At 38.8% G+C, this 20,426-nt stretch overlaps 1 protein-coding gene across 1 annotated transcript in view; it reads left to right on the top strand.

Moving 5' to 3' along the window:
* CRYBG1 (crystallin beta-gamma domain containing 1) overlaps positions 1 to 20,426 on the top strand; it is a gene marked incomplete at both ends in the record, with an annotated part of 65,237 nt that overhangs the window by 25,933 nt on the left and 18,878 nt on the right. The window contains 13 exon segments of the mRNA XM_082276703.1: positions 3,834 to 3,846; positions 3,848 to 3,885; positions 4,303 to 5,752; positions 5,830 to 6,006; positions 8,469 to 8,516; positions 8,625 to 8,743; positions 10,072 to 10,234; positions 11,182 to 11,321; positions 15,090 to 15,216; positions 15,598 to 15,633; positions 16,035 to 16,177; positions 16,427 to 16,553; positions 16,645 to 16,790. Coding sequence (XP_082132829.1) covers positions 3,834 to 3,846; positions 3,848 to 3,885; positions 4,303 to 5,752; positions 5,830 to 6,006; positions 8,469 to 8,516; positions 8,625 to 8,743; positions 10,072 to 10,234; positions 11,182 to 11,321; positions 15,090 to 15,216; positions 15,598 to 15,633; positions 16,035 to 16,177; positions 16,427 to 16,553; positions 16,645 to 16,790 — 2,727 coding nt within the window.

The raw sequence follows: 20,426 nt of genomic DNA, 5'->3' as shown, positions 1-20,426 counted from the left end.
ACTAAAATGAGGTTGATGGTAAGTCTTAATTGGCAAATAAAACCTCAGGCAGTAGTTACTTTGATGTGCTTAGCAGAAAACTTGGCTTCAGTTGTCATACTTTATGTTCAGACATGGTTTTGTAGTTGCCTTTACATTTAAGCCCACTTGCTGAATTATTCTGCTCTTTTCACATGCCATTTTTCTTTGCTCACCTCAATCTGATATTTTGGCATCAGAGTTTTTTGGCACCAGTTGCATGCTTGACGTATGACTCACCTTCCATTTATGACTGGGAGAGGTTTAACTGCTTGCTTCTCAGTTTAGCTGCAAGGTGTAGCCAAAGAGAAGGACATTGGTATTTCTCTTGTGCCTGCTTGTTCCTGGCGTTGCAGATCAGGAATGGGTAGTAAGAATCAGCCACATTGGACTGTTTGTTAGGAAAAGCATTTGTACTGTTAAGTGAATCCATCTTTCAATGCTTTTTCCCCATATGAGATGAAAGGATACTTGTACTTAAAGGATACTCAAACAACATCTCCTTTTAAACAAGCTTAGAAATTCAGTTCTTGCAATAAAGTGCATCTTTTGGCTGTATTTAAAATCAGTATTTTGTAGTGTGGAAAAAGGTGTAATGAAAAGATTAGTTAGAGGAGGCCAGCTGTAGTGAGTAGAGCTGCAGGGCTGAGCTTTGTCTTGCTCTTTGGTCTCAGCTGTTTGGCGGCTGCTGCTGCTGTGCAGAAATACTGCGGAATATAAAATACAGAGTGTTGAAGTGGTTGTTTCTGCATAAATTTGCAAAGCTTGAAACGATACCTTTGAGGGGTTAGCTCTTCATTTAAAATAGGTTTTAGGTGTGGTTGATAAGTATCACTGCTAGCCATTAAACTTGCTTGTGTCAGGGCATACAAAGAGACATGGATTTTATCGGGAAGATATGTATTGTTATGTTGAAATAAATGCATGTAGTAGCACAAGTGACAGGCTTACAAAAGGGTGGTATGGGAATGAATTTAAGACAATTGGGACATTAGTATTACCTCTTAAAAATACAGGTAAAAGAAGAGGATAGGTACATTCTTTTTTTCTGATCAGGAAAGGATATGAAGGGTCCTGGTGAGCAGGAAATTCACACGTCAGTAGTGCATTGTAGCAGGTGAAGGCTAAGACTGTCGTTCCATAGGCAGGAGCATAGCCAGCAGGTCAAAGGACAAGGTATTTAGTGCTCGTGAGTCTGCATTTGGGTCCTTATATTGAGTTGTAGCACTTCCTCCCCTTCCAACTCTCTTCTGGTACAAGAGAGATGTTCCCAAATTGGAATGAGTCTAGCGGTGAGCCATTAAAGAAGGTGACAGCTCTGGAGCAAATCACATATGGGGAGAAGCTGAAGCAGCTTGGTTTCTTCAACTGAGAGAAGGATACAGGTAGACCTCAGTCATCTCTCACTACATATAGAGAAGGCAGAGCCACATTTGTCCCTGAGCTGTAGAGTGAAGGGACAGCAGCCACAGCTGCAAGTTGTAACAGTGAAGTTTTATTGGCATATAAGGCAAAAAAAATTCACAGCAACAGTGGCTGCCCTGCTGCAATGCTTCACTAGGAAGGTTGTGAAATCTTGATCCATGAAGTGATTCAAAACTTGGTCAGGCAAAGCCTTCAGGAACTTGATCTAACTTTGAAGCTGTCCCTGTTTTGAGTAGGAAGTTGGACTAGCTGACCTTTAGAGGTCCCTTGCAACCTATGTTCATTTTCCAAAGAGAAAAATCATAGAATAATTTAATTTTTAAAAGCTTAGGAAAAACCAGATGTGGTTAAAATGAAAAGTAGGGCCTCAATATATTTCATCTAATGCTGTATGATAGTTCCCTCCATACCTCCCCTCTTTCAGGAACATTTTGTTTTTCTGTTTTTCCGTAAGTTTTCCAAGCGTGTTTTATTAGGACCTATCTGAAGTACGGACAGTTGCTTTTAAGTTTGTTATTTCCTCTTTTGTTGATCATGCATTCTTCATAAGAGCCTTCCGGCTGTGAACCAGCTTGAGTAGGCTGGTAGTTACAGGGAGCACTGTTGGGAAGTCTTCTCTGAAAAGACATGATGATAAGAAGGAAATGGAACTGTTGGAGCAAACCCAGAGGAGGCCACAAAGTTGATAAGAGGACTGGAGCACCTTCCCTATGGAGACAGGCTGAGGGAATTGGGGCTTCTCAGAGAGGAGAAGGTTGTGTGGAGACGTCATAACCTTGCAGTATCTGAAGGAGGGGTCTACAGAGAAGCTGGAAAGGGACTCTTTGCCAGGAACTGTAATGACAGGACAAAGAGTACTGGGTGAAAACTGAGAGACAGGAAGTTTAGGTTAGATATTAGGGAAGAAACTTTTTACTTAGGGGTTGTGAGACACTACAGAAGGTTGCCTGGGGAGGTTGTGGATGCCCCAGCCCTGGTAGTGTTCAAAGCCAGGTTGGATAAGGCTTTGAGCAACCTGGTCTAGTAGGAGGTGTCCCTGCCCCTGGCAGGGGAGCTGGGACTAGATGATCTCTTAAGATCCATTCCAACCTCTTAAAAGTCTATGATTTTTAACAGTTGCTCTCTGTATAGATTCTTAGGTAACTATTTTTGATTCCTTCTGTTATTTCAGTTAATTTGTTCCTCGTGGTATTCCCAAGAAATAAAGCTTGTACAATGGGGAGTCTCGCATTAGTAGGGTTTAATTTCTTACTTGGGATGGATTGCTTGAGGAAGACAGGAAAGGATCTCACTTTTTGGGTTGTTCCTGTATCTCACACCTCTTTCTTGAGCTAAACAGCTGCCTGAGAACTCAGTGAACACAGTTTGTGTAGGTAAAAAAAGAAGAAAGTACTGGAATACCAGAATCATCCATTGATTGGTAGAACATTTGGGACTCTGGAGATTGCTGCATGCTATTTTCTTTTTATCTCCCACCTTTGTCAGTTTTCATATGGGGCAGTGTTCCCCTGTCACTGAGTGTCCCCAGATTCCTCTTTGGAGAACAGGACTGTCTTTGAGGTGATGGTGGGCTCTTTGACACGCCTTAGATCTGACTGATAAATTTTGAAGCCATCTGCCTGGCATCTTCACAGCTGTTCATACTGTACTGTTGCTGTTGTCCACAGGGACGGTGAGAATCATGACATGGAATTCAAGCCCAGGATAAATGGGATTATTTAATTAATTATCACCTCGTTTATATAACTTGGTTTGCAATAGAGAAATTACATTATTGGCTGCTTGACCATACACCTCCCAGAGTGATTGGCTGAATGCTACAACGCCTATTTCAAAATATTTTCTTCAGTGAACCAAAACAAGACCGTGCAGGTGCAAGATAGAGAGTTAGTTTACAAAACTGTCTCACTGTTTCTTAGCTAAAGCATGAGAAAGGAAAACTTCACAAAATGCTTCAGCAGCTGGAAATTTCCTCTGCTCCTGCTCTTTGGCATCCATACTGTACAGTATGCAGTAGCAAGTTACATGGACAAATAATTTTTCCTGGTTGTAGGTATTCAGAGGAAAGGAGGCTTGAAACACTCAGCTACGCATCAGCAGCCTTCTGCCATAGCACAGGAGCACTGCGTGCTATGTACTTGTACATGCGTCTCTGTCCACTCTGACAGAGAAGTTTTGTGTTTCCAAATTCAATTCTCGTGAAATTATTAGGGTTAGTTTACACAATTTAAATTGTTAGCTAAGTTTACCTGAAGGAAATGGAAGAGTGCTCACATGTGGTGTTTGCTTAGCCAAGGTGGTGATGCAGTGCTTGGGGACAGCTGACATTTTCTGCAAGCACTAATGAGAGTGGAAGAATTCTTTTACTCAATTTAAGGTTGCTTCTGCAGTGTAGGTGCAGAAAAAGAATCTGGGCAGATGTCTTCAAAACTCATTGGAGAGAATATGCAAATGTTAACCAACTCATTATCACCTTAATGAATTGGGATTTGTTTTCTAAACTCTGCAGGGAATTGCATGTTTATAATTTATTCTCCCTATTCACTACTAAATTTTAATGTTCTGTCAGTCATAAGTACTTGTGTTCTCTGCCTCAATTGCAGATGCTGTAGGCTGTTGTGTTTTTTGTTTTACTAACCTTAAAGAACTAAGTACATGTTTGAAATATATGTTCCTTATTTAGTGTCTAATCTTTTTTCATCCATATAGTTACTCCTCTTTTAGTTGATTCCTTTTGAGATACCAAAATTCAAATTAAGTCTATGGTTTATAATGCTCTATTTTATTGTTTTGAAAATTGTTACAAGCCTGTTCAAGATTAATTAAAGATGTCACTCTGTGTCACTTTGCCTCCTGTAGTCCAGCCAAACCGAAGAACATAGAGCTGAATTTTAAAACACCTACAAATCAAGACAGCTTAGAAAGTGAGCAGGATATTCTTGAAAAACCAGTTAATAAAACTAACAGCAACATTGCCAACAAAATTTCCTTGTTTGAAAACAAATGTGCTAACCAGAGCCAGAGGCCTACTGACATCCCTGCCTCAAAAAATAGTAATGTACCAAGCACATTCGTTGGCAGAGCAAAGCTGAAATTTGGAAAACAACCTAAGGAAAATGAACAGCCTGATAAAATTTTAAATAAGCAAAGCAGTCGTCAGAAGTTATTTGAGAATGGCACGCAGGAGAAAGAAAGCACTGCAGAGTTAAAAGGCAAAAATGAAGAAGGCTTTGCCACCTATGAGGATATTGGGAAGACACCAGAACTTAAAGTAAAAGCTGCCATATCCCTTTTTAACCAAAGCAGCAAAAGTGATGCTAGTAGTGCCTCTCTGAAGCAAACAGAACCAGAATTAACCACAGCAAAGAAAGAAAGTTCACCTTTTAAACTGTCTTTGCACTCACCTGTTAAAAGTGAAAATGCTCAAGATCCTTTCTACCAAAGAAATTACACAAGCTCAGAATTCCACAGAAATGAAGAAAAGATGCTGCCAAACACAGAGGCTTTATCACCTTGCAATAATGATAAATATCCTCTACCATCTCATCAGGTTTCCAGATCAGAATTTAACAAGATGGAAAATGGAGATAAAAAGGTAAAGCCAGGAGATTTGAATTTTGCAGCACTGCAGTATGACAGCAGTCAAGACAGTATATTGGAATCAGAGCACAACACCAACACACAAAAGAGCCCAGGCAAAACCTGTAATGGATCTGCTGAAGATGACAGCATTTTTGATTCCCCATCTGACATGAAGAAGTTTGCTGAAACAATAAAAAACTTAGACAGCTCAGTTTGCTTACCCCAGAAAAAGAAGAGATCAAAGCTTCCAAAGTCTCCAGCACCCCACTTTGCAATGCCTCCAATTCATGAAGATAACTTAGAGAAAGTATTTGATCCTAGTGTATTTACTTTTGGTTTGGGACTGAGGAGGGAAAAAACACAGGATCTGTTACCAGCACAACAAATTAAAATGCAAAGCCTGGAAACAATAGCCAGGGTCAGGCCCAAGCGTGCATCAACAGAGCAAAGTATCATATTCAAGTCTCTTCAGTCATGTAGAGAGGAACCTGCCTTTACTCAAGAAATAAATGGAAAAGAGAACACTGACTGTACAGATGGTGAAATTAAGAGATCACGGCTTGAAAAAAGCTCCCTCTTCTCAAGCTTGCTGTCTTCTAAAGAAAAGTTTTATAGTCCTTCTGTCACTTCAGTAAATAACACAACAACTTTTGCAACTGACTCCTCAGGGATGCCTCCTTTACAACAGGATGCTTCTGGGCCATTCATCGTGCCTCAAAAATCTGAGGTAATAAAGATCATTCAGGAAATGAAACAATGTTTGTCTGCTGCTGAATGACTGTTAATTTTGATTTTGCAATTCAGTCTCTTTCAGATATGAAGTTTCCAAGTTTTGTGGAGAAGTTCCTGCAAGCAGATAGTGCAAAAAAAGAGCTAAGTTTACAAATGCCCAACTACGGCAACCCTGAAAAAAGTTTTTCCAGCTGGTTAGGGACAAGCAGATATGAATCAAATGTCCCCCCTGGTTTATTAGATGTGGATGTAAGTATTGTGTTTTTTAAAAGCTGCCTGCAAAGTTATCCAGCTTTTATATTTTCGAAAGGCAATGTGCATGCATTGGGTTTTTTTCCCTCTTTGGGATGCATATAGTTTACAAATACATTGAGGTGAACTTAGGTATGGTACCAGTTTTATCTGAAAATGGCATATAGATAGATGGCATCTATCAACATGACTAAGGGGTATTTATTTTGAGACTTTTTGCAAATATGAATGAAAAGCATATGTCTGAATATGTCTTCATACTTGATTTTGTATTATATTGAAACAAATCTTATGCTAACTTTAATTTTTTATTGCAAATTACTAGAATGCTTTCTGTGAACTTCAGAAATCTTCTGTTGACAGTAATCTGTATTCTCTTCCAACAAGACATTCAGCCATTGTACTGTTAAATAAGTAACAGAGCAAATTTTTCATTTTAGCCTTCTGTTGTATTCCCATGCATTTGGCAGAAAAATATATGTTCTTTAAGAATAATTTAAGAACTGGATAGTAGGCATTATTGAAAGTGCTGTTACAGCAGAGGGCTGTCCCTTGCTCTGATTACAAGCATCTGTTCCTCATGACTGAAGACAGACCTATGTTTTCCCTTCAAAGCAACTTTAATGTGGAATGTATTTGTAATTTCTGTTTTTAAAATGATGGACAAATGCCCTGTAGTATTTGCTATTTCTGTTGATGTAAGCTCTTATTGTGACCTGAGAGGAAAACTATAATCAGGAGATCTAAGAACCATGGGAAGAAATACATTTTCCAAAGTTTAATAGCCACATGAATGTGACCTGTGGAATTGATGCAGCATGTAAGAAGTTGGAGAAATACTTTCCAAAGCTAATGGTTATCTGCTGTAACAGTTCTACTAAAAGGAGTGAGGTAGTAGAAATAGCCCCTTTCTTTGTCACCTTGCAGGAGGCAACCATCCATGGTACCTTGCAGTTTTGAGAACGTAGGTTATTCTCTTACGGGAAGTTTTCTTAATTAGTGTGGAGATGAAAATTTACAGTAGTGTAGGTTTATGTTGCCAGTTACACAGGCTTTCTTACTCTGACGGTCCTGCTTGGATTTAAAAACTTGAATTTAAAGCTAAATGTCTAGTACTGTTTTAGTTTGGATTTTTCTACTTAAACTGTTGTTCTTGAGTGGTTTCAGTTTTGCAGTAGAGTGTGGAGGCCTGTTCTAGCAGAGGAGTGTGTACATACCTAAGACTGCACTTGAGAGAATCCCTTTAGGCTTCAAAGGGTTTCTGGACTTCTGTGGCAGTGTGGCACTGGTGCTGACTGAATTATCTTGCTCAAGTTGGGAATCAAAAATGTTTCTATGAGGCGTACTTACTGTGCATCTTCCACTGACTAAGAAAGTGGTGATGCAATGGCTACTGGGCAATGTGAAGGAAAGAGTAAGGGTAGTCCAAAACAATGACTTTGGCATTCCTCAAAACACAGAACAAGTTTGAACTGGAATTGAAGCGCAGGCTAAAAAACCAGTCATGCTTCAACCTGTCTCGATGATGCCTACAAAAACCTGGTGGTGGTTAAGAACTCTGTCTTACGACCACTGCCTGCTCTGCATGGTAACTACTATGTTCTCGTTAATTCCTTGCACGTATTGCTGGTTGCCTATTTAGGGGCAGGATCTGCTTTGGTCTTTTTGTTTGTGTGAATAATTCCTAGAAGAGCAGGACCCTGTCCCAGAATGAGCACTCCTGTCCTTGCTAGGAAACCAAACACCTAATTTCCATGCTACCTTTATTTGTTTGAAGATGACGTGATGCAACCACAAGTTTCCCAAATATTCTATATCATATAATTTACTGCTGACTTCAACATTGTTTTAGATTTTTGTATACCTCAGTGTGTTTTATTTGTTCTGAATATTTTTAGTTTGTCACTTAGTGCACAGTCTCACGCTCTTTGAGGAAACCTGTTACAAGGTGTTCATCACAAAACTGATTATGCTAGTTAGCTCATACATGTATGTGCCATCATGCCCCCTCAGTCTTATGATCTATTCCTTCAAAATACTTCATGTTTTATGGCTTGACACTTTTAGACATTTAAATTCATCTTTATCATTGTACAGCTTGGCATCTATCAATGCCAATTTTTAAAGTAGTCTCTTGGTATTGAACTCCTAAAGTATATAGAAATCTGATCCAGAGGATTTTAAAGGGTTTCAAATCTGAAGTTAGTTGACTTCAGTGAGATGATAATTCAGAGGTTAAAAAAGCATGTAAATTTATACATTTATGGCAAGGTGCTCTGCAAGAGGAAGTAGAGATGGAAGCGGTAAGTAGGTATAGTTGAAAGGTTACCAGCTTTTACTATTCAGAGTAGTTTTTATTTTGTTCTACTAGACCTTTTTTTACAGCTGAGTATAATTATTGAAAATTTTTGATTTTGTGGGGTTTTTTTTGTGATTTTTCTCTCCTCACTGTCTATTAGACACTTCCAAGAAATGGACAAAGTAAAATCAATCCCAGACCTGGCAAGGTAAGATCAATTTTAATAGTTTTACTGTTCCTTTCTGTATGTAAAGCCTAGGAAGATAGAACTATATGTTGCTGGTGTGTTTTTCTGTTTTGTTTTTTTTTAACACAGCTGGTGATATACTGTGACTCAGATTATCAAAAAGCTGGCATTGAAGTTTTTCATGATGTTCCGGATTGCAGTTCTTGGGTTCTGTCACCCACAATTTTAGTTAAAGTCATCAGAGGATGGTAAGAGATCAATTTTTACTCTTTATACAAAGATTTTTACTCTATCCAAAAATGTTTTGAAACAGAACTGGCAAGTAATTCACAGTAAATCTGCCTTGTAAATGGTAATGTAACATGCTGTGAGCAAGAAATACAGCATTTTACCTCTGCAACAGGAAGTTCTGAGCTGAAAAACCTATTTTACTGACCAGTTGAGTGAGTGTTACCATCTGGAGGGATGCGAGATTTCACCAGGCATAGGTGGGGGATGAAATGACAGATTTCTGTCCAGCTATTTTGCCCTTCATCTCCTCTGGTCATTAGGGATTCTTGGATGGTATTTGGATTGGACTAAAAGGCTAGCAAACAAGTTTAAAGCCAGGTCTTACATGATTAATTTCATGACCAAAGGAATAAGATGATGCTATAGGGATAATTGACTGTTTCTTGACAAAAGGAGGGATTTTTCTCTAAAAGCTATATTGCTCAAGAGTAATTCAAAACAAGTTCATCTCCTACTTTGTTCATAGCATCATCAGCAGAGGGGCCATTAGTAATGTGGCTAGCATGGCAAGTTATGCTGTGGCCAGGCTATAATGCAGTCAAATAGCAGGTTCTCAAAAGTAATTATCTGATAGTAAGTTGCAGACACAAGGGCTAGCTGCAGTAGGAGATACTGGGAAGCACACTGATTGCTGTTTAGCTTTAGAAAACTGGAATGAAAACCTTTTGATCTGTGTAAACCAGGTTGTCTTTTCCAGCATGGTCTAGAGGGGTTTTTTCTCCTTCCATTGAGAGCTTGAGTGAAGGGTTTGTATTTGCAGATGGATAAAGTTCCTATTTAGTTATATATTCCAACCTGCCATTAAAAATGAAGTTATCCTTGTCTTCTGAGCAGTCTCTGGCACATCTACACCAGCTCCTGTGGAACTCCAGGCTGTTGTTCACAGGATCCAAGCAACTTGTCTGTTTATACATGATGCAGCAGTCTGCAGTGTCATTGTTTTCTGATGCACACATTGGTTATGATTAGTATCTCATACAAAGTCTGGTCTTCAGAGACAGTAGTCCTTGCTGCCCCAAATTATCGATTTAAAAAGGTGGAGGAGTTTTTTGTGAAAGTACGATTCAGCAGTAGACGTCTTTGTTTTTATAATTGCTTCTAAAGGTATCACAGAGGTTGGAAAGGGCTTGCATCAGCAGTGTTGGGCAAATAAGCTCTATTGGGGAAATGGGAAAGGTCTGGAAACAGCACTGTGTATGAAACAATGTCTTAAGTGGGAACATGATTTTTGCAAATCACTTGATAAAGCACCATTAAAAATTAGATTTTTAAAATTTATTTTAAGCTGGATACTCTACGAGAAACCAAATTTTGAAGGCCCTTCTATTCCATTGGAAGAAGGAGAGTTGGAACTCACAGATATTTGGGGTGCAGGTACTTCTGAAGAGCAAAGTGACTGCAAGTCTCAAAAGCCTGCAGTGATCGGTTCAATAAGACATGTTGTTAAGGCAAGTAATATAAGTAAAAAAAAGTCTTGCATGGAACTTAATGTGTAGTGATGTTTTATACTGATACAGAGTGTGATTGGTCTATTAGGACACAAGTGTAACATGAGCTACAATTGCATGAAACAATCTTCCATGCTGAATTTCATGTTTAATCACAAAATGCATGTGGGGGCTTTTGCGCAATGGGGATTGTGGTAACATCAACAGGAAGGATAGGATTGGAACGAAACTTGGTGGGCTTTATTAGAATAGCCACCAAAATGCTACATGCAGCATATGGTTTATAGTCTGGTCAGTCTCAGGAAAAGCATCCCAGAAAACTATCAATAATTCTGTATTTTTGAAATACAGCTTTTTCTTTTTTTTCCAATACAAACCAAATTTGCACTCAATACAAACTTCAATGTCAAACACCAAACTTTGGTTTGCCCGGTATGGGCAAACTTACTAGTGAGTTTCACACATGGGGGAACAGCCTTTCTACATGCACTTTTAACCTACCATTAAGCGGTTACAGTTGCAGGTTGCCGAAACAAGCACGAGCTATAAAGTTATTTGACTAGGAAAGAAAAAGGAGGAATATATATTGCTTGTAACTACAGTTCTTGTTTAAGTTGCAGTTCTCTTCAAGGATGGCTTGTTTGGTGTTATCTTAGGATTTAATTTGCTAGAGGAGATGTTAACTGATGAAAGAAGATGCATTCCTGCCTAGATGGCAGAAAGTAAACAGTGTAAATGCTGAAGAGAGATTGACTGACTGTCTTGGTTCAGAGACAGGGAAACTGGCTTAGCTATACTTTTATTATAGGCATCTAATAGCAGTAGTAATTGACTAGGGGGGGAAACAATTTAAAATAAACAGGTGTTTCAAAACTGATTTAGTTATGCACAGTAATTACAGAACTCACAGCACAGATCAAGTGATTATGGCAATCTTCATTTTTCAGGATTACAGGGTTTGCCAAATTGATTTGTATACAGAGCCTGAAGGGTTAGGAATCGTGACTTCCTTTTTTGATGACACTGAAGAAACAGGGGTGTTTGGAACCACTCAGAAGACTTGTTCTATTAAAGTACATTGGGGCATGTAAGTATGTAGCTCTGTATGAATGTGTAGTGCAATGAAAGGAATTTGGTTTAAACCCTTGATTACACCTGTCAGACTTGCGAGCGGGCTGTATTTATTCTAGTCCTATATTTTGGAAGTATTTGTTGACAGTAGTGTTAGTACATCACTGTAATGCTTCACTCTTGGGAAGTCTGACCTCTTAGAATGTTTTGTTAGAGTCAGATTTTCTTCTGCTTGCGTGTAGCAAATACTGAATAATCCCAGCGTATTTGTAGCCAAGGAATAAGAGTTTGCCTCTCTTGCTGTTTCTCATTCAAGCAATCTTACCATAAGTGAGGGTGGGGAATGAACAGTTATTATATATATATATATATATATACATATAAAATAAGACCACATTTCCCACTTGCTTTCTTCTAAACTTGAAATCGACCTACTAAATGAAGAAAATTTTTGAAGTCCTTCTATTATAAAATATGGCTTAGTGCTTTAGAGAGTCCATACGTGACATTCCTGTATTTCATAGTGCATTTTGATCTGGGTTTTTATGATAATGTTTAAGACAAATACATTATGTCACCTGAAACTATCTGGCCATCTGAGTTAGGAGGGTAATATTCTGAACCAAGCAAGCTTTTATGAGAAAGGAGGCCTCTAAGGAAAATTCCAGGTGCTGAACCAATATTAGTTTTCATGACTTAATGATTTACAAGTCTGTTTATTATGGAAAACATGCCTCAAAGTAGTACTGGGAAAAGTATGCAGAAGAGAGAGGCTTCTTTCAGAAAAAGTGAGACTGGAACCGCTTCCAACCATGTTGGATCCTGCAAAACTTCTTACAGGGTGTACAGACCTTGGTTGTTAGCTCTTACATTTGGGCACTGATAGCACTTGCCTTGCTGCAAGTGGTCTAACTATCAAAAACTGCCCAGCTAAAGGCACGTGTTACATACCACTGCAAAGATGTTTCAAATATGCCACATGATATATGGACCTCTTTGTTGTTAGCCGAAGGGTATTTTATCTGAGTAAATATTTACACCTTGACTTGTGGAAAAAAATGAAGCATTTTGATATATATGCAAATTTGAAGATGTCCAAGTAGTTGGTTCTCTGATGGGAAGTTATTTCTAGTGAACTGCAACCTTAATCCGAATTACATGTCTCGCAAGAGTAATGAGATCAGATACGTTATTTGGAGGTTGATTGTTAACTCCATCTACTTCTCCACTTTATTTCTGTCTCACTTAAAAGCTATCTGTTACTAGTAAAATTACAATTTTTTATTTTAAAGGAGGCAGAGCCTGTGCACATCTCTGAGTTGTCTTTTTTTTTGCATCACTGTAACAGCACTGTTTTACTAAATCCACATAAACTCTTGCTGTCCTAACATCTCTTCCTTGCGTTTGGATCCCTGAAGGAAAGCAGACTAATATTCGCACCAGGAAGTGAAATCGATTAGTTTTCAACTGTCTTTCTCAGATATCTGTTCATTAGTCCAGAGTAGAAAGAAGTTGCTTCCATGAGAAATTCAGCAGATGGGTGCTGCTTTTTTGCATGTTGCAGGGGGGGGGGTTTTTGCCTTTCGTTTACAGGCATGACATAGTTCACTGTATTGGCAGGTGAGGGAGGCTCTGATGCTGAGTCACCTTGCCATGTGGGTGTGGTTGTATCATCATAAAGTTTCCCAGTGTTCATGCTTAATTGTTGTTTGTTAAAAGCTGCCAAGAAAAACGAGTCAATGCACCTTTATCTTCTGACTGTACTCTCTCCTTGTTCTTCCATGTGTGTCAGTTCTTGCAGTGAACTTAGTCATAGAATCCCTTAGGTTGGAAAAGGCCTTATAAGACCATTCAGTCCAACCATTAACCCAACACTCCCAAAGCCCCACTAAACCATGTCCCTAAGCACCATTACTGCACACCTTTTAAATACCTACAGGGATGCTGACTCCACCACTCTCCTGAGCAGCCTGTTCCAGTGATTTGACAACTCTTTCAGTGAATAATTTTTTCCTAATATCCAGTCTAAACCTCCACAGGTGCAACTTGAGGCCACTTCCTCTTCTCCAGCCACTTGTTACTTGTGGGAAGAGACTACCTGGCTAGAACCTCCTTTCAAAGCAATTGTAAAGAGCAATGAGGTCTCCCCAGAGTCTCATTCTTTCCAGGCTGAACACCTCCAGCTCCCTCAGCCACACTTCATTAGACCTGTGCTCCAGACATTTCACCAGCTCCACTGTCCTCTTCTAGACACGATCCAGCACCTCAGTGTCCTTTGTGTAGCGAGGGGCCCAAAACTGATCCTGAAACACAGGATTTGAGGTGTGGCCTCACCAGTGCTGAGTACAGGGGGACAATCACTGCCCTGGTCCTGCTGGCCACACTATTGCTGATACAGACCAGGTGCCACTGGCCTTCTTGGCCACCTGGGCACATGCTGGCTTACTTACAGCTGCTGTTGACCAGCACCCCCAGGTCTTTTTCTGACAAGCAGCTTTTCAGCCACTCTTCCCCAATCCTGGAGCACTGCTTGGGGATGTTGTGACCCAGCACTTTGCCATGTTTGACCTCATCCCATTGGCCTCAGCCCATTGATCCAGATCCCTTTGTACAGCTTTCTTACTCTTCAGCAGATCAACTCTCCCACCCAACTTCTTGTCATCTGCAAAACAGCTGAGGGAATACTCAAATCCCCTCATCCAAATCATTGATATTAAGGTATTAAACAGAATTCACCCCAGTACTGAGCCCTTGGAAATACCATGTGTGACCATCCACAAGCCAAGGGCTTACTGAGTGGTGTGAATACAGGGCACACAATATATCAAACATTCAGCTATAGACAGTAACAAAACTAAAGCACCTTGTTTGTTTCTTTCAGCCATGTATCTGCAATGAAGATATACCAATTCGTGCCACTTTACATTAGCTTGGAATCTCCCTTTAATGCATGACAGAGTGATGGATTATTTTAATATCTTTGATATCACCAGATTTATACATTATGATCCTTACATGATTAAAGGGTTGGCTGCAAAAAGTGTTGCTGTTTATATGTGTTTTATACTGCTCCACACTGCACTTCTCTGAGATCAGTAAATTTTAATTGAAGAAATACTCTGACATCTTTAGGCAGAGATCAGCAGTATGATTTTTTGTTTCCATTAAGTGATTACTGGGTAAGGTTTTTTTTGAAAAAGCTTTGAAAAACTACTTTTGCTGCCCCTGTCAAGAATTCTCGAAGTTACGGCTTTCAAAGTAGATTTATTAGCAGACACAAACTGCGAGGAAGCAGATTTCTAAGGAGTTGTCAGGATTTTCTATGTATTAGTAAATAACATAAGGTCAGAATTTTTTTATTGAGCAGATTTTACATCAAATACAAGTCGAGTTTAGTAGAGATTTTTTAAAATCTTGTAAATTGGTTCTGCACTTTAAAACTATTCTAAAAAATACTAGAATAACCTTAAATCTTGATATTTCAGTCTAAATATGGTTGCCTTCAGATAAGATAGAGTGAAATTCTTACTGTTCACTGATTTGTTTTGGGTTTTTTGGCCTGGTCAAACAAAAAGCATGTTTTATTGGTGGCTCCTCTAGGGGACAGAAGCTTGTCAGTATGCCAGCTTTTAGCTGGCAGTTTTGGTGGTAAAGAAACAAAGTTTTGTTAAGGATACAATGATGTCTTTCCTAAAGTAAGCATATTGTCTTGTTCTTTACTGTTCAGAAATGTTCTGGGGTTTTTTATCTCTGCCTTTTGTCCCTGCACCCCCTCTACTTTTAGATGGCTTCTTTATGAAGAACCTGGTTTCCAGGGAGTCCCTTTAATGTTGGAGCCTGGTGAATATCCTAATTTGTTGTTTTGGGAGAAGAAGGAAGCCTACATTAGGTCCATGAGACCCTTGAAAATGGTAAAATACTGTTATTACTTACAAGTTAAATGACCTACGTTTGTGTGTTCTAAATAACATATTAAGGTGGCTAGATTTTTCAAGATTTACAAAAATCTAACTCTTTTAAAAAACCCAAACTTTTTAATCTATAAAATTCTTGAACTTTTGATTGCATTCAACTGTGCCATTAATCTGCCTTTTATTTTCACCGGTGCCCTTTAAAGAATATTTCACATTAGTCCTGCCTTTTTGTAAAGAATTGATGACTCTTAAAGACATCTACAAGTTGCCTAAGTTATGATATTATTATATATCATAACTTATATATACAGTTAGGCATAAGTAGGCATAATATATATAAGTTAGTTTAATTTTTTCTTCTTCTTTTTTCTTTGGCAGGGTGGTCGCAAAGTTGAATTCAGTGGGGAGCCAAAGGTAAAAGTCAGTATTTATTTGATTGTCCAAAGCTATTTTACAGCACATGAACGACACACGGGTAATTCATAAGTATGCTTTGATTGTATACCAGCTACTGAGGGTTTACTGGGTAGTCCTTCTGTATGTGACCACACCATGAAACTGCCATTTCTGTCATATTTCTGCATCCATCACATACATATATGACAGTCTTAATAGCAATCCAGATAATGCAGATAGGTAATGAATGCTCAAGCCCTCATGTTGCATCTCTAGTGGAAAGACCTCTTGTAAAGGATCCCACTAGTTGGTTTCCTCATTTTGCATTCTCCCTCTATGTGCCCATCCAAAAGGAACTGTCTATTGTCAGAACTTATCATCCTCCCTGCAACTTTTCTTTTGCTTCATTTCCACTACAGGTAATTGTTTATGAGAAACCTTTCTTTGAAGGAAGACATGTGGAAATAGAATCAGAGATCTTTATACTTGATGACAAGGAATCAGAAGACAAGACAAGGCTTCCACTCACATCAGTGGGATCCATGAAAGTACTGGGAGGAGTGTAAGTGTGGAAAAGTCATATTTACCCTTCAGCTGAAGTAGTAACTCCACAGCTTGGAAGTTGCAGTGGACAAATCCAGTCCCTGTTTATTTTGTTTTCCTAGTTTTTGGGTTGAGGCACACACCAGGGTTAAATTTGAAAATATTCACAGCAAAAGAATAAATGTCACATATCTGTACCTGCTTCACGAAAGCATGGAGTGGCACTTGTCCATTTGCACATGCAGACTTTGCTGTTGTTGTTGTTCAGTTGGGTTGCTTACGAGAAGCCTGGGTTTGAAGGCCATCAGTACCTGCTGGAAGAAGGAGCGTATCGGGATTGGACAGACTGGGGTGGCTACAATGAGGAGTTGCAGTCCCTGCGACCAATTGTTGGTGTAAGTTCCAAGAACATGTAGCAGGCATCTTCTGAATGCTCTGAGATGTCATGTGCCACTTTCCTTACGGTGCTTCTCTTTGTTTTAACAGGACTTCACAAGCTGCCATATGATAATGTACAGTGAAAAAGACTTTGGATCAAAGGGTTCCAATATCAATGTGTTAGGTATCATTTCCAATTTGAAAGACACTGGATATGGGCTGAGGACACAGTCTATAAATGTGCTAAGTGGCGTGTAAGTGATATTTTTATGAACTCTTTCATTTTAGATATGCTGGTCTTTATAGAAATTGATAGTGTTTGCAGATGTTTTTCAGCCCTCTGACTTCTATGTGGGGTCTTCAGATAAAATTTTCTGCCCTTGACCACAGAATGTGAAAAGTAAAGTTTGAGTGAATATGTACAGTAAATCATCTTTCTTCTCACAGTAAGATAAGATGGTCCCAGGAAGCACTGACTTTGTGATACACAAAGCATGAAAGCATGAGATAACATTTCATCAAGAGAGGGAGAAATAGCTTGTTCTTGTGGCTGCATTTAAGCATTTCAACAGCAAAATTGTTATGGAAATAATTTCCAGGTTTAAAACTAATTTCCAGGCTTCTTGCATTTGACCAGAGGTAGATTCCTTGCTCTTTCTCTCACTTGTGTGTTAAATGGAGATAATTTTCACCATGCTCACTAATACATTTTGATACTAGGGAGAGTAACTGTTCTGAAAATTAACATTGCTTTTGCAGTGAATCCTATAGGTTAACAGTGGTTTAGTGCAATGGTGCTGGGTTTTATTGTTTGTGGGTTTTTTTTTAACATATGGTTCCCAAAACTCTGTATTAGCCATGGCCATTAACAAACCAACTCTTTGTGCCATGAGTGCTATCACATGCAGTTGATCAGTTGATAGACTTTGCTGTTTGATTAGTCGAGTCCATCAATTGCAAATTGAGTTTCACAGCCTTGCAGACTGTATCAAAGAATTTTGGAAATGCAGACAAGTATTAGCAATCATGGCTGCAAACACACAAAATTAACTAAAGTATCAGAACCAAAAGAACATGAGATGTACAGTCTGTCTTCCTGCCTGGTATGCAGGCAGGTGACTTGCTGGAAGCTCTGCTTTACCTGCCACACCCTAAATCTTTCCATGTGTTACCTGTGCTATATCTCTGCAAGTTTTGTTTGGGTAAAGGTTGCAGAATCAAGCTCCGTGCATTCCAGAGGAATGCTTTTAATTTGTGTATGAATATGGTGTGACAGCAGGTTTTTTTCTGCCTGGTGACCTTTGAAGTCACTGTGCTCTTTTGTCTTCTGTAATATGCAAGGGAGATTCATAGGAAAGAGTGGCCTCTGAAGGTTGGGAAACAAATTGTGGGTTACCTATCATGCCCTTCATGTAGTCATTCTAGTAAATGTGTCTGTTGCATCTGAGATAGGAATCATATGTGAGTTTGAGCATTCTAGTAATTAAGAGTAAGTTTAATACGCTGATGGCAAAGGAGGCTAGAAGTCATTATGAACAAAACTTCTCTGCTACCGCTCCAGTAATCTCACCTTGTAGTCTCCAAAAGATGTAACTTGTAGCAATAACCTTTTTAAAAGTTCAGATGCATTGTTCATAACAAGTGGTTAGCGCTCAGCTTTTAAGAGCCTGTTTTCAGAGAGGCTGTGAGTCTTTGGGGGTTTTGTGGTGATGTTACAAAATGTTAATGTGTCAGAAAGCTTGAATGATCTGTGGGAAGTCGTGTTTGGCAATACAGTGCTTCATTTTAAGTGTTAACCATCTGTTCAGGTAGAAGATTTTTTTATATCTTCCAAGAAATCTGTCATAGAGCAATGAATAATCTATTGAGCAATTTCCTGAGCTGTTTAGACTGTAATGCAGATTATGACATAGTGAACTGTGACAGAATCAGTAAAAGCTTGTCATAATATTTTGAAGTAACCTTCCTGGTATCATATTGAAAACACTTAATTAAAATAAGAAGTCAAAAATGTAAGAAGCCCTGAACCTTTCATTGCAATTTTTTAACTACAGGTATCTGGGTAATTAGTTAGAGCAGTAAGATAACAGATGATCTGCATTTCCCACATAATTAATTTGATTGCTCTGTAATTTAAAGGGTATATCAAAGAAAAGAAAGCCTGACACTGCAGTGCACAGATAGAACTGAACAAGTTGTGAGCTCAGCTGCAGATCTAAACTGTATTGCTGGAGACAGCCCAGCTTTGCATTTGGGGAGTGATTATTCTATTTTGGGGTAATTTAGCATTAGCTGCATTAAAATTGTTAGCTATCGTGTTTCCAAGCAATATTTTCATGTCTTTGTTAAATCCATTGTAAAGACATCCTGAAAAATATATCCTAAGGAGATGAGGATTGACTTTTTGAAAAATGAAAATGTACTTCTTTAAAAGTGAAAATGTTTTGCCCTTGAGCATTTTTTGAAGACTGGCCAAACGTAAAATTCAAAAATTATTTTTCTGCCATTAGGGTGGGAGAAAGCAATCTAGGCTGCCTGAAAATAGGAGAGGCCTTTCTTCTTTTAAGTAGGGTTTGATCTTTATTTCCAAACTGGCAGAAGTTGAAGTGGCGGAAAATGGAACTATTTACTAGCAACAGGTAACACCCTTTACAAGTTCAAGCAAGTACTAAAATCAAGTGTTGTACTATTTTGGTTTCCCCTTAAGCTTAAAAACTTCTTCAAGTTTATATTTAATAGTGATGAAAATCATAGGAACTGCATGTTTGAAATGTGCTTTTTCTTTATCCATAAACACACCAAACTTTTTGCAGAACTCCTGAAAAAGTTCTTGTCTTTTAGTTGATTCCTTTTGAACTTGCTGGAGGAATTTTTCCAGATTTGTTTATTTTATGTAGTCATCCGTTTACTGTGGTTGTGTTATCAGCCTGGTTTTCCCCTAGTTTTCAAGTAATTAATCCACAATGTAGATTTGGCTGCTTCCAGTGTACATATGGATAGTGATATTAAGGAAATAATTAGGTAATGAGTGGTCCATATACAGAAACCAGAAGGTGTAGTAAATTTAATCTAGATGCCTTCAGGAAGGTAACATGAGTGAAACTGAAGAGACACATGGTACAAGAACAAACCTCCACTGGGAGCTAAAAAGGGCAAGTACCCCTGGTTACCCCATTGGAGAACACTTCAAACAAAGCTTTAACTTCTCTCTATAACTGAACTGATGTTCAGAAAAAAAAAACTTTCAAGGAGGCACAAAATTAAAGTTTGCAGGTCCCTGGGATACAGGGATCACAGTCACAAAGGAGCGTGATGAACCTGTTTTCTCTTTGCTATAAACAGAATTTTATTACCTCATCCTATCTGTTAATTATGCTACAAATGTGCAAGTGCCAGTTAACTTTCTGACCTCCCTCCTAAAGTTAGACAAGGTGAGTCCTGGGCCAACTGAGAGCAAATCCGATTTTTGGTGAGTTATTACTGTAGCCCGCAGCCGTAGGGAGGAGAGGGGAGAAGACGCAGCAGGCAGGAATTGTGTGGTAAGATTATTTAATTATTTTACAAACTCTTTTATAGACTTTTTCTTCACAGTCTAATTGGACAAAGGATCAGCCACCCCCTGGGTTGATTGGCTAGAAATCCTAAACATCCATTGTCAAAATATTTTTCTACTGTACCATAAACATAGTTCTACAAGGTTGCAGGTGTTCATAGTTTACAGAACTTCTGCTAATCTCTTCGTGAGAGAGAAAAGCATCTCACAGGGCTTAGAAAGTAGCAAGAAAAATTCTTGCTAGCAGCAATATTGTATCCACAATGAGTTACCTGTGTCTGGATTATTTTCTTGGCTCTACTTTCAGACCCTGTTTGGAGCTGCACTTCCTAGATGT

This window comes from Coloeus monedula, assembly GCF_965178545.1.
Source record: "Coloeus monedula genome assembly, chromosome: 2".
Lineage (NCBI taxonomy): Eukaryota > Metazoa > Chordata > Aves > Passeriformes > Corvidae > Coloeus > Coloeus monedula.
This window is presented reverse-complemented; position numbering and strand designations above follow the sequence as displayed.